General features: G+C 45.7%; 1 protein-coding gene across 1 annotated transcript in view; it reads left to right on the top strand.

Moving 5' to 3' along the window:
* LOC124593717 (sialin) overlaps window positions 1-12,571 on the top strand; it is a 415,361-nt gene that overhangs the window by 254,861 nt on the left and 147,929 nt on the right. Inside the window, exon 3 of the mRNA XM_047132029.1 lies at window positions 3,911-4,054. Within this exon, the coding sequence (XP_046987985.1) occupies window positions 4,012-4,054 (43 nt within the window). The 5' untranslated portion in view covers window positions 3,911-4,011. The remainder of the gene's footprint in view (window positions 1-3,910; window positions 4,055-12,571) is intronic.

Raw genomic sequence — 12,571 nt, 5'->3', positions numbered from 1 at the left:
AACAATGTAAGGGGGCTGCTCAGATTATCACCTAGATCATTTATGTTATTCAGGAACAGTAGACGGCCTATGACACTACCTTGCGGAACACCAGATATCACTTCTGTTCTGCTCGATGATTTACCGTCTGTCACTACGAATTGTGACCTCCCTGAGAGGAAATCACGAATCCAGTCCCACAACTGAGACGATACTCCATATGCACGCAATTTGATTAATAGTCGCTTGTGAGGAACGGTATCAAAAGCCTTCTGGAAATCTAGGAATATGGAATCGATCTGAGATCCCTTGTCGACAGCACTCATTACTTCATGGAAATAAATAGCTAGCTGTGTTGCACAAGAACGATATTTTCTGAATCCGTGTTGATAATGTATCAATAAGTCATTTTCTTCAAGGTGATTCATAATGTTCGAGTACAGTATATGCTCCAAAATCCTAGTGCAAATTGAGGTCAGTGATATGGAACTGTAATTCAATGGGTTACTCCTATTTCCCTTCTTGAATATTGGTGTGACCTTTGCTACTTTCCAATCTTTAGGAACAGACCTTTCGACAAGTGAGCGGTTGTATATGAGATCACCAACAGTCGATTTCGACAGCTTTAAAAGAGTTGATTTGTCGCTAATGGATTTGTTGCTCCGGTGATCTGTTGCTCAGGTGATATCCATTGATTAATCTGCGTTTGAAGTCACTCCTGGCCGACCGATTGTATTGTTTCTCTACTAAGAACGCAATACGTACAGTCCGCCACCTTTTACAGTGGCGGGACCCCCATCGTGACATGTAGCGGTCAACTGGGCGTATACCATATATCAGACAGCGTACGAAATACAGCAGTGTGATATCGAAAATAACTCTCCGGTTTGAGAACACCTTAATCTCCTTATAACATATGTCTGTAACACGACAAGTAAACATAAAGATCCTTCTCTTTTTGTGATAATTTCTTTTGTTACTAATGGGTGAATTCTAGTCAGATTCACGATATTTCAATATTCATCGTAACAGCGATTCTGTTGAAGATTAAATACATCCATGCAAGAGCTTATAGTACACGCATGTTGACACAGGTAAGCGTATTTGTACAGTAAAAAATCAATTCACTTAGCTTGTTTCCGATCAGATCTTGTAAAACATCTCCGTATGGTATATTGGCTGTGTTTAGTCTGAGATCATGATTAATTCTTGCTTTGCTGCAATAAGGTCGTGGGTTTACGCTCTTGTACGATGCTAACCACACGAAAAACTAGTTTCCGATGTGAACTGTGTTTTAAACTTAATTTTGTTCTTCTGTTACGATCAACTAAATGCCATATGTTAATGATACTATGAAGAAAGAACTATCATTCACAAAGCCTCTCGACACATCCACCAAACATCCTAACACGTAGCAAAAAGGGCCATGCGCCTCTCTGCCTGGATACATAAATGCTGTGATACATGCAATTCCGAAGATGATAAATGCGATACATCGATTATCGAAGCTATATTTACAAAATTTTTCAAAGTATATTTCATATTCTATTTTCTATGTCACTTCTTCAGATTTAAATCTGAAATAAATATAGTGATTATTGATATAGTTGTCAATTAAAGATAAGACACAAGTACACTACTGGCCATTAAAATTGCTACACCACGAAGATGACGTGCTACAGACGCGAAATTTAACCGACAGGAAGGAGATGCTGTGATATGCAAATGATTAGCTTTTCAGAGCATTCACACAAGGTTGGCACCGGTGGCGACACTTACAACGTGCTGGCATGAGGAAAGTTCCCAAGCGATTTCTCATACACAAACAGCAGTTGACCGGCGTTGCCTGGTGAAAAGTTGTTGTGATGCCTCGTGTAAGGAGGAGAAATGCGTACCATCACGTTTCCGACTTTGATAAAGATCGGATTGTAGCCTATCGCGATTGCGGTTTATCGTATCGCGACATTGCTGCTCTCGTTGGTCGAGATCCAATGACTGTAAGCAGAATATGGAATCGGTGGGTGCAGGAGGGTAATACGGAAAGCCGTGCTGTATGCCAACGGCCTCGTGTCACTAGCAGTCGAGATGACACGCATCTTATCCGCATGGCTGTACCGAGCGAGGTGGCGCAGAGGTAGCACACAGGACTCGCATTCGGGAGGACGACAGTTCGATCCCGCGTCCGGCCATCCTGATTTAGGTTTTCCGTGATTTCCCTAAATCGCTCCAGGCAAATGCTGGGATGGTTCCTTTGAAAGGCCACGGCCGACTTCCTTCCCTAATCCGATGAGCCCGATGACCTCGCTGTTTGGTCTCTTCCCCCAAACAACCCAATCCAATCCAATCCATGGCTGTAACGGATCGTCTCGATCCCTGAGTCAACAGATGGGGACGTTCGCAAGAGAACAACCATCTGCACGAACAGTTCGACGACGTTTGCAGCAGCACGGACTATCAGCTCGGAGACCATGGCTGCGGCTACCCTTAACGCTGCATCACAGACAGGAGCGCCTGCGATGGTGTACTCAACGACGAACCTGGGTGCACGAATGGCAAAACGTCATTTTTTGGGATGAATCCAGGTTTTGTTTACAGCATCACGATGGTCGCATCCGTATTTGAAGACACCGCGGTGAACGCACATTGGAAGAGTGTATTCGTCATCGCCATACTGGCGTATCACCCGGCGTGATGGTATGGGGTGCCATTGGTTACGAGACTCGGTCACCTCTTGTTCGCATTGACGGCACTTTGAAAAGTGGTCGTTACATTCCAGATGTGTTCCGACCCGTGACTCTACCCTTCATTCGATCCCTGCGAAACCCTACATTTCAGCAGGATAATGCACGACCGCATGTTGCAGGTCCTGTACGGGCCTTTCTGGATACAGAAAATGTTCGACTGCTGCCCTTGCCAGCACATTCTCCAGATCTCTCACCAATTGAAAACGTCTGGTTAATGGTGGCCGAGCAACTGGCTCGTCACAATACGCCAGTCACTACTCTTGATGAACAGTGGTATCGTGTTGAAGCTGCATGGGCAACTGTACCTGTACACGCCATCCAAGCTCTGTTTGACTCAATGCCCAGGCGTATCAAGGCCGTTATTACGGCCAAAGGTGGATGTTCTGGGTACTGATTTACCAGGATCTATGCACCCAAATTGCGTGAAAATGTAATCACATGTGAGTTCTAGTATAATATATTTGTCCAATGAATACCCGTTTATCATCTGCATTTCTTCTTGGTGTAACAATTTTAATGGCCAATAGTGTAAGTTTCGTATTTAACATTTAAATTAAAACTGTTTTAGAGTTAGTATGTTGGCAAGATAGTTTGTTATGGTTTAATTGTGATGACAAAACAAATAATTAGTATATTTCCAGAAAAATGCCTTATGTACTGCCGGCCAGAGTGGCCGTGCGATTCTAGGCGTTAACAGTCTGGAACCGAGCGACCGCTACGGTCGCAGGTTCGAATCCTGCCTCGGGCATGGATGTGTGTGATGTCCTTAGGTTAGTTAGGTTTAATTAGTTCTACGTTCTAGGTGACTGATGACCTCAGAAGTTAAGTCGCATAGTGCTCAGAGCCATTTTGAACCTTATGTGCTGCGAAGTCTTACACTTCCAATATCGTGAGATCCACTACTTCTAGTATCGTATACTATTATATGTAACGAAACAAGTTCTGTTGGCCAGTTCCATTTCGGTGTGAACGTTTGTGCCGCACGGGTACAGCTCCAAGACGGCGGCAGGCGCCGCCCTGCACAAGGCTTGTGCAGTGTTAAATGCCGCGGAGCACGACTTCCCGGGTGCCCTCCAGAGCGGTACGGTAAACACTCCCCATTGATTGTGGTCCGGCGAAGGGGCCAGCGCTAACACAGTGGGCACACACGTGGCGTGACGCACTGACCCGTGTCTGCGTGGTTCCAGGCGCCGCCGCGCACCGCAGCAGGAGGAGCCGCCAGTAGTGGGCGCACCACGCAGCCGGCAGCACCACACGACACCAGCAACAGCACCCAGCAGGCGACGCCATGGCGGGACCCGCCAAGGGACGAAAGCTGTCCGGCCTCAGCGGTGAGTGTGTCCGTTCAATCTGTCATTCAGTCACTCACCATAAACATCGTGTTCTATGCGTCTCTTTGCAAGCTAACTACTTTCTTTTGGAATCAGGACTTTAATAAAAATGTCAAGGTAATGTTAATCAGAACACAGGGAGAAGATTTATTCTTTCTTAACATCACAAGACAAAACAAAAATGACTAAACGTCACACCAACATTGTCACTTCACAAGCGCTTTCACTAATATGTGGTCTATGGTGGACAAAGTGATCAGCTGGGGATCGACACATGACACTAACCAGAACACTAATCGCTCTATCTGACTTCATAGACGTGAATCCGGGGTATGGTACAACAACTACCCCACAATCAAGCATCTATACTCTACTGTTCCAAAAAAAGAAAAATATTGTTCGAAAGAAACACATATCGGAGCCCTAAGCCGTAGCAGCGAATACTTTACCCTTCTGCTGGACAGGGCGTCACATCACGATGCGTTCGGCGACTGAAGTCATGGACGGCCGCTATCTGTTATTAATGGCGCACGCCCGAAAAATGCAAGTACGTGGTCTCGCATTCAGTTAATTAGGAACTCAGGTACTTCCCTATGAGCCTCTGAGACCCCGGTGGATTCCATTGTGCACGTGGACCCGTTTGCTGGTCTGCCAAATCAATTTGACCCCGTGCCATGACTATATGTGACAGAATATGTGCCGGCCGAAGTGGCCGTGCGGTTAAAGGCGCTGCAGTCTGGAACTGCGAGACCGCTACGGTCGCAGGTTCGAATCCTGCCTCGGGCATGGATGTTTGTGATGTCCTTAGGTTAGTTAGGTTTAACTAGTTCTAAGTTCTAGGGGACTAATGACCTCAGCAGTTGAGTCCCATAGTGCTCAGAGCCATTTGAACCATTTTGAACAGAATATGTCAAATGTTTAGGCAGCCGACTCAAGACAAATGAGTACACCCACGCATCACTCGTTGTGTGGGTGATGCTGTAAGCAGTGCCTCTGACAGTCCAGAAGGTGACTGGCACAGGCTCTAAGTGGCACACTATCAAAGGGCACACGTCTCACCGTTTAGGTAGAGACCTGCAGTTCTTTACTAGCGAAGCGCCAGTGCAAGGGTGACCTTTTCTTTCTGTCTGCTTTCCTCCTCAGCTCGGTAGCAAAAGCCCATTTACATCTTAGACTTCCCCCACTTTAACACAAGGCAATCACGAGCTGGAGCGCGGCATTCGAAGCTCGGATAGCGCCCCTTGCTCTGCGTACACTGATTTGACCAGTCAGAGACTTTAAAGTTAATTGGGAGAAAAGGAAAAAAGATTCAGCTTTGCAGGCCCTTTCCCACTCGTTTACTTCATGTCTTTTGCTAACAACACGACCAGGGTGGAACCACACCCCTCCATAAAAAGCTTGTTATCTCCCCTGTTGAATCCATTTGGAAGTTTCCAAAGAATGGCCATAAATTCGCTAAAAGCCTCGTGCTTTCACAAATATGTTTTGTAACAGAGTCTGGACGTCTGGGTGCCAGCGACCTGTCCCACGGAAATTCGCAGAACGCTCACAGTTGTCTCATCGGCTTCCTGCCTAACAAGGGCCCAGCCTCTGCTTTATTGCCAGTCTACAATGCGCTGACCAATGCGGCGGCGACTTCTCGGCACTAGTCAGTCCACCTGGACATGGATGCCGACCGACTGGCGCCAACCAACGTGTGTGCACAATGAGACCGCAGACTCGGCCGTCCAGAAATGTTTCCACCCAGGTTCTGCAGAAAAAAACGCGCTTCCCTTGGCTGCAGTCGCCGTGCTTTTACTGCAGCCATTTAAATCGGCACCCCATTCCTTTGATTACAGGTAAAGCTTACCGTTATTCCTTCCCTAGAGTAAGCAAGCAAGAGTACTAACTACTACCCACCATTTCATCATGATGTATGAAGCCAAATCGTAATAGAGATGATCTTCCCTAAGAACATGAAGCAGCATAACACCGAATCAGAAGTGAGAGTGCCCTGCAATCTCTCATCTTCACGATGGAGATCCTCTGGTGATGTGAAACAAATCAAGTTATTTAGTAACAGGCAGAAGAAACCACTGCGAGCTATTTCTGCAAAGTATGTTAGGAACAATTATGACCAGCGCCAAGACTAGGAGTGTGAGAAAAGTACTGAGACTGATTTTTTATCTACCAAAACTTTGTTATTTCAAACAAAAATATTGTCCGTCTCAAAGTAGTTCCCTTCAGCAGCTCTACACTGGGCTTAGCAGCACTGAAAGACTTAGGCTGCTATGGCGTTTAACGTGTCAGTCACATTCTTTTGAATGTTCATGAGAGTTCCAAAATGACGTTCTTTTCAGACATTTTTCAGTTTTGAGAAAAGAAAAAAGGCACAATGAATCAGGTCACGTGGACAGGGGAACTGTGGAACAACAGGAATGCCTTTTGAGATCAAAAATTCCGTGATGGAAGTGGACGTGTGACATGGGGCGTTGCCATGATGCAGCATCGTCTTGTCTGCAATGTCCGGTCTCATTCGATTCACCCTTTTCCCAACCCTTCCAAGGATGTCTTCGTAAAACACATGGTTGACAGTTTGTCCTGGAGGAATAAATTCTTTATGCACGATACCGCTAGCGTCAAAAAAGCAAAGCAGCGTTGTTGCGACCTTTGATTTGCTCATTTGATCTTTTTTCGGTCGAGGAGATGTCTCAATGTGCCACTCCTCACTTTTATGCTTTGTCTCAGGACCATAAAGTCCAGGATTCATCACCTGTGATCACACAAATGAACCATTCGTGATCATTAGCAGTCCTCTCAAGAAGATCACCGCACACGTTTCTTCGATTATCCTTCTGCTCAATTGTGAAGTTTTTCGGCACTATTTTGCCACAAACCTTTCACATGTGCAAAACTTCGGTCGAAACTTGATATATGGTGAAAGAGTTTAACAGGTCACTCATCATTCTTATTGTTAAAATTCGGTCTGATCTCACAAGAAGACGCACACAACAGACCTTCTGCGTCAGTTTTTAAAGTTGAATGTGTCCCTCAGGGATATTGATCTTCAACGCGTTCTCGATCTTCCAAAAATGATTTGTGCCAATGTTCTTGATAAGGAACAACTTTTCAAAGATCACACTCGCAGATACTTCAAGTTTAACACAGAACTTGATGGCATAACTTTGCTCTAAATTGCGCTGTTCCATCTCGTAACACACAACAAAAACACATCTCCACTGATGGCGCCGTCAAAAATCACGTAATGGCTGAACAGTGCTGCAACTTGGACTGCGCATCTGGACGGTATGAACACACCTGTGTGTACAAGTAGAACAACACAGCGTTGCCAGATTGCTCGCGACATTGTCGGTCTCATTAGCTTTCTCACACATCTCGTATAATCCCACTGATAAGTATTTGCTTGTGCATTCTATGAGACAGGCCAGACAGGGTTGATCACTTAAGTTGTAAACCCCTTTTTATTTCCCAAACGGCTCAAGATATAGAAATGAGGGTTTCAGCAAGAGGGACTAGACAGAGGGGCACGTGATTTTGTTGTATGGGTAATAATAGCTACTTTTAACTCTTATATCAAACGAGATATTAAACCACATATGAAGCGTGGAAATGTCAAATGCTACTTTTGTCACAAAACACGTTTACAGTGCTAATGTGTTCTTGGAACTCTGTTACCTCTCCCTAGACTTGTTGCAAGTGTAAGATCCCCAAATGCAATATGATCAATGTGTCTCATACCCATCCATCTCAAAATTCTTGCTTTGAAACGGAAGACTTGAAAAATGCCAATGTATTCAAAAGACGAAAAATCATGGCTGATGTAGTGGGTGCAGCTATTCATAGAGGTCCATAGTGGGCTGTGAATATCGTACGGCAGCGAAACTTGGTAGATATTCTGACGCGTTAATGTGGAACCGATTTACGCTGGAAAAAATTAGTCCCAATTTTAGCCACCAAGTCCAAATCTGACGCTGTACAGCATCTAGTCGCCGTCTCCGGTGCTCGTATTGATCAAATTCTGTAAGCGGCATTTGATAATAACATTAACATTATGCCTCTCTCAATTGTTTCACCTTTTCTGCCCACGTCCCGTTCCTAATCCAGCTAACAACGACAAAGCTAAACAAGGCTCGTTTCAGAAGGTGTAAGCTTTACGATCACACATGCTGATATCTCACACAGACTTTATATTGTGGTTTCTTCATCGAAATGCTAATGACGCTACCTTTCATATTTACACTGATGTTCGGAAAAAACAGAACGCTTTGAACAAGTAGATATAGGTCGTTTATATTCACAGGACATGTACGTTAGTATATTCTGCAGAAATGTGAACCATGTCGGCCCGCGTGTTCGAGGTCAACACCGATTTCGCGGCGCAACACCATCTACCGGTAAAATGTGCCTGCGGCTCTCGTTGTCGCTATAAACCGACGATACTGGAGCAGACGTGCAGAATGCCTCGCAGACGTACACGCGTACTGTACCGTTAAACCAGTGAGTTTGAAAGAGGACGCATTATTGGCATGAGAGAGTGTGATACATCCATCCGGGAAACAGCTGCTCGTGTGGGACGAAGCCTTTCAGCAGTGCAACAGGTGTGTGCCGAATGGTTCACGGAAGGCTGTAGGAGCCGGCCGGGGTGGCCGAGCGGTTCTAGGCGCTACAGACTGGAACCGCGCGACCGCTACGATCGCAGGTTCGAATCCTGCCTCGGGCATGGATGTGTGTGATGTCCTTAGGTTAGTTAGGTTTAAGTAGTTCTAAGTTCTAGGAGACTGATCGCCTTAGAAGTTAATTCCCATAGTGCTCAAAGCCATTTTTTTGAAGGCTGTAGAACACAGATCGGGTCATGTCGCAGCACCCAGATCATCCCCCGAGGAGATCGACACCTCATGCGAATGGCGTTGCAGGACAGATGTGCGTCCTCCTCGGCTCTGGCGTAACAGTGGAACACATGGTACACTATCAGTGGTGACAGTCCGTCGCCGTTTACTACGGCATGGATTACGTGCGCATCGTCGACTTCTCCGCCTATGTTTGACGTATGTATGGAAACATGCTAGACGGCAATAGTGTATGAAACAACATTACTGCGGTCATAAATAGCATCAGACAGTGTTTCCAGACGAATCCAGGTTTTGTTTGTTTGAAAATTATGGCCGAATTTCGGTTCGCCGCAGACCGGGGGAGTTGCATCACAGTGACTCCATTCGCACAAGACGTACAGTGCCATCTCAAGGCCTTATAACATGGAGTGCTGTTGCGTACAGCCACAGATCACAGTTGGCGCGTGTCCACGGCGCTGTGTGACCAGTGTGACCACGTGAATGACATCCTGCGACTCACAGCCATACCCTTTCTGCACAACACGCCAGACGCCATTTTACAACAAGCCAATGCACGGCCGCATGTTGCTGCACGATCGCGTGCCTTCTTGGTGTCACAGGATGTCAGCCTTTTTCCCTGACCCGCCAGATGACCAGACTTGTCGCCAATAGAAAATGTGTGGGATATGGTGGCACGACAAGTGCAGCGCTGTGACCCGGTGCCATCCACCAAAGACGAACTTTGCAACCAGGTGAATGCAGCAAGGATGACTGTAGCACAGGACGCCATTCACGCCTTATTCGGTCGATTCTATCACGCAAGGAACAAGTTTCAGGGCACATGGCGTACCCTGTGCCTACTAGGCAACACGACACATGCTGACCAGGTGACTGAAATGCTAATCATTTCTGCATAACATTCCAATGTACATGTCCGGGGAATATGAACGTCCTATCTCTACTCGTCCAAGGTGTTTTTTTTTCTGAGCGTGGGTGCATGTTTCATTTAGAGCACACAGTAGTTACACCAGCTGTCTTGACTATCAAGATAACCACACTTTGGACTGCGTGAAACAACATGCTCCTGAATGTCGTAGACAAAAATTTCCCTTGAATATTTGTGATGGCATGATTATCCCTCTAGCGCAGCACACTTCAATGGAACAGCTTCTTATTAGGTTTTGCACAACACACCTGTTGGAATCATGGACGCAAAACCGCACACTTTGCGAAGCAATCGCTATGTCAACAAGCTTGATGGTGCTCCTCCACATTTCAACTTTAATGCATGAAAAGGAGGCTTAGACTTAGGGTCCCATCGACGACGAGGTCATTAGCGTTTCCTTTATCAAGCGCGAATGCGCCTAGTGAATGCTCAGCCAAGTACAATGGCAAATGCTGCAAGCGAAGCATTGTGCATAGCGGTGTTGTTTATTGTTAAACCTCTGATTCTTCTTAGTGTATTTCACGAAAAGGCTATCGAGGTAAGACCAGAGAGACTAGAACTCTTAGCTTACAAATAATCGTTCTTCCCGAGCACCGTTCGCGACAGAAACAGTACAGGGGGAGCGCAGAGTCACTGATACACAGAGAACCCTCCGTAAATACCATAGAGCGGCTTGCAGAGTGTACCTGAAGATGCAACGGTAGATGCAATGTTTTAGCAACTGCGCCATGTCTCTTGGCTTCGCTGTTGGTGTTTTGGCTCGAGCTGTGTATGCCATCTTTACTCGTACGCTGTTGTTTTCGATATTTCCTCTGCACTGCTATAGTCAGATACACTCAATCGCTCGAATCATCATCGCTCCGGCCAACTACGTCGTTGGAGTCAGAGAGGTTACCATTTTACCTAAGGCACATGTGGCCAATTCCACGGATGAGTTCTTTTCTTAATGTATCTCGCAGTAGGAAACACTTCTCAGCACACGAATAAAGTTAGATCTATGCATAAAATGGCGAATTCTGGAACACAGTTATGCCCATTATTCGATAATTTTTTCTTTGTGACATTGGGAGGTAACGACGATTCCTATCAGAATATGACTACGCAGTCACGACTGTTATAAAAGCACCTCCGCTGTGTTTAACTACATAGTCGACGTTGTAAGCCCTTGGGAGTCCTAGATGTGTGTATAGGAGTCCTAGATGTTTGTATTAGAGGGAAGTGTTTTCGGCGTCTATCTCCAGATAATATTTTAATAGATACAAATATTCCGATGCTGAGTGGAGCTAAAACGCTGAGACGCAGCTTATCGCCTTACGAGAGAGTTATGATACACGAAGCAGCGACTGACCATAAACAAACGTTAACTGACTAGGACAACATCGCAAACCAGACAGTGTTTAAAGAAGAAAAAATAAAGGGTAATTTGTTGCTCTCCTCCTCAGCGTACAATCTCTTGAATTAATCATTTGTTGAACATTTTTGTTTGTTTACGCAGAGTGTGTTTTCCAAACCACGTCTGGTCATATAACACTTCGCCGACGTCGACTCTTGTTGTGTCTATTATTAATTCTCATGAAACCTGATGATCTCATTGTTAGTGTTTGCACTGCCCACAATAACCGAAAAATATTTGCAAAATAATGAAATTACAGACGCTATGTATGAATCCCTTTCTTTCTGTTGACAAGATGTTCTGAGATATGTTCAAATAGTAGTTCAAATGGTCCAAATGGCTCTGAGCACTATAGGACTTAACATCTGAGGTCATGAGTCCCCTAGAACTTAGAACTACTTAAACCTAACTAACCTAAGGACATCACTAACATCCATGCCCGAGGCAGGATTCGAACCTGCGACTTTAGCGGTCGCACGGTTCCAGACTGAAGCGCCTAGAACCGCTGGGCCACACCGGCCGGCCAAATAGTAGTGGTGGATCAAAATTAGAATATGCAAGGCAGGCTATGCATGATGGTGGGTGTAGCTATTAGGTAGAGATGGAAAGATGCTGGACAGGAACAATCCGAAATGAATTGTAACTCTGTAGCGGAGTGTGCGCTGATATGAAACTTCCTGGCAGATTAAAACTGTCTGGCGGATCGGGACTCGAGTATGGGACCTTAACGCCTTTGTCTGGCAAGTGCTCTACCGACTAAGCTACCCAAGCAGGAGTCATCGCCCCACTTCCCCCTTCACAGTTTTACTTCCGCCAATACCTCATCTCCTACTTTCCAAATTTCAGGAATATCTCCCGGACTTCTTGCGGTACTAGTACTCTCCAAGAAAGAACATTGCGGAGATATGACTTCGAGCGATTCCCCATGCTGTGGCTAAGCCATGTCTCCGCAATATCCTTCCTCGTAGGAATGCTAGACACGACCTAGTAGACAGTGTTGGAAGTCCCATGAGGATGATGCTGTAGTACCTGTAGGAATCAACATGGATTCCGGAAACAGCGACCGTGTGAGACCCAACTCGCTTTATTTGTTCATGTGACCCAGACAATATTAGATACAGGCTCCCAGGTAGATGCTATTTTCCTTGACTTCCGGAAGGCGTTCGATACAGTTCCGCACTGTCGCCTGATAAACAAAGTAAGAGCCTACGGAATATCAGACCAGCTGTGTGGCTGGATTGAAGAGTTTTTAGCAAACAGAACACAGCATGTTGTTATCAATGGGGAGACGTCTACAGACGTTAAAGTAACCTCTGGCGTGCCACAGGGGAGTGTTATTGGACCATTGC

Source organism: Schistocerca americana, chromosome 2 (assembly GCF_021461395.2).
Source record: "Schistocerca americana isolate TAMUIC-IGC-003095 chromosome 2, iqSchAmer2.1, whole genome shotgun sequence".
NCBI lineage: Eukaryota > Metazoa > Arthropoda > Insecta > Orthoptera > Acrididae > Schistocerca > Schistocerca americana.
This window is presented reverse-complemented; position numbering and strand designations above follow the sequence as displayed.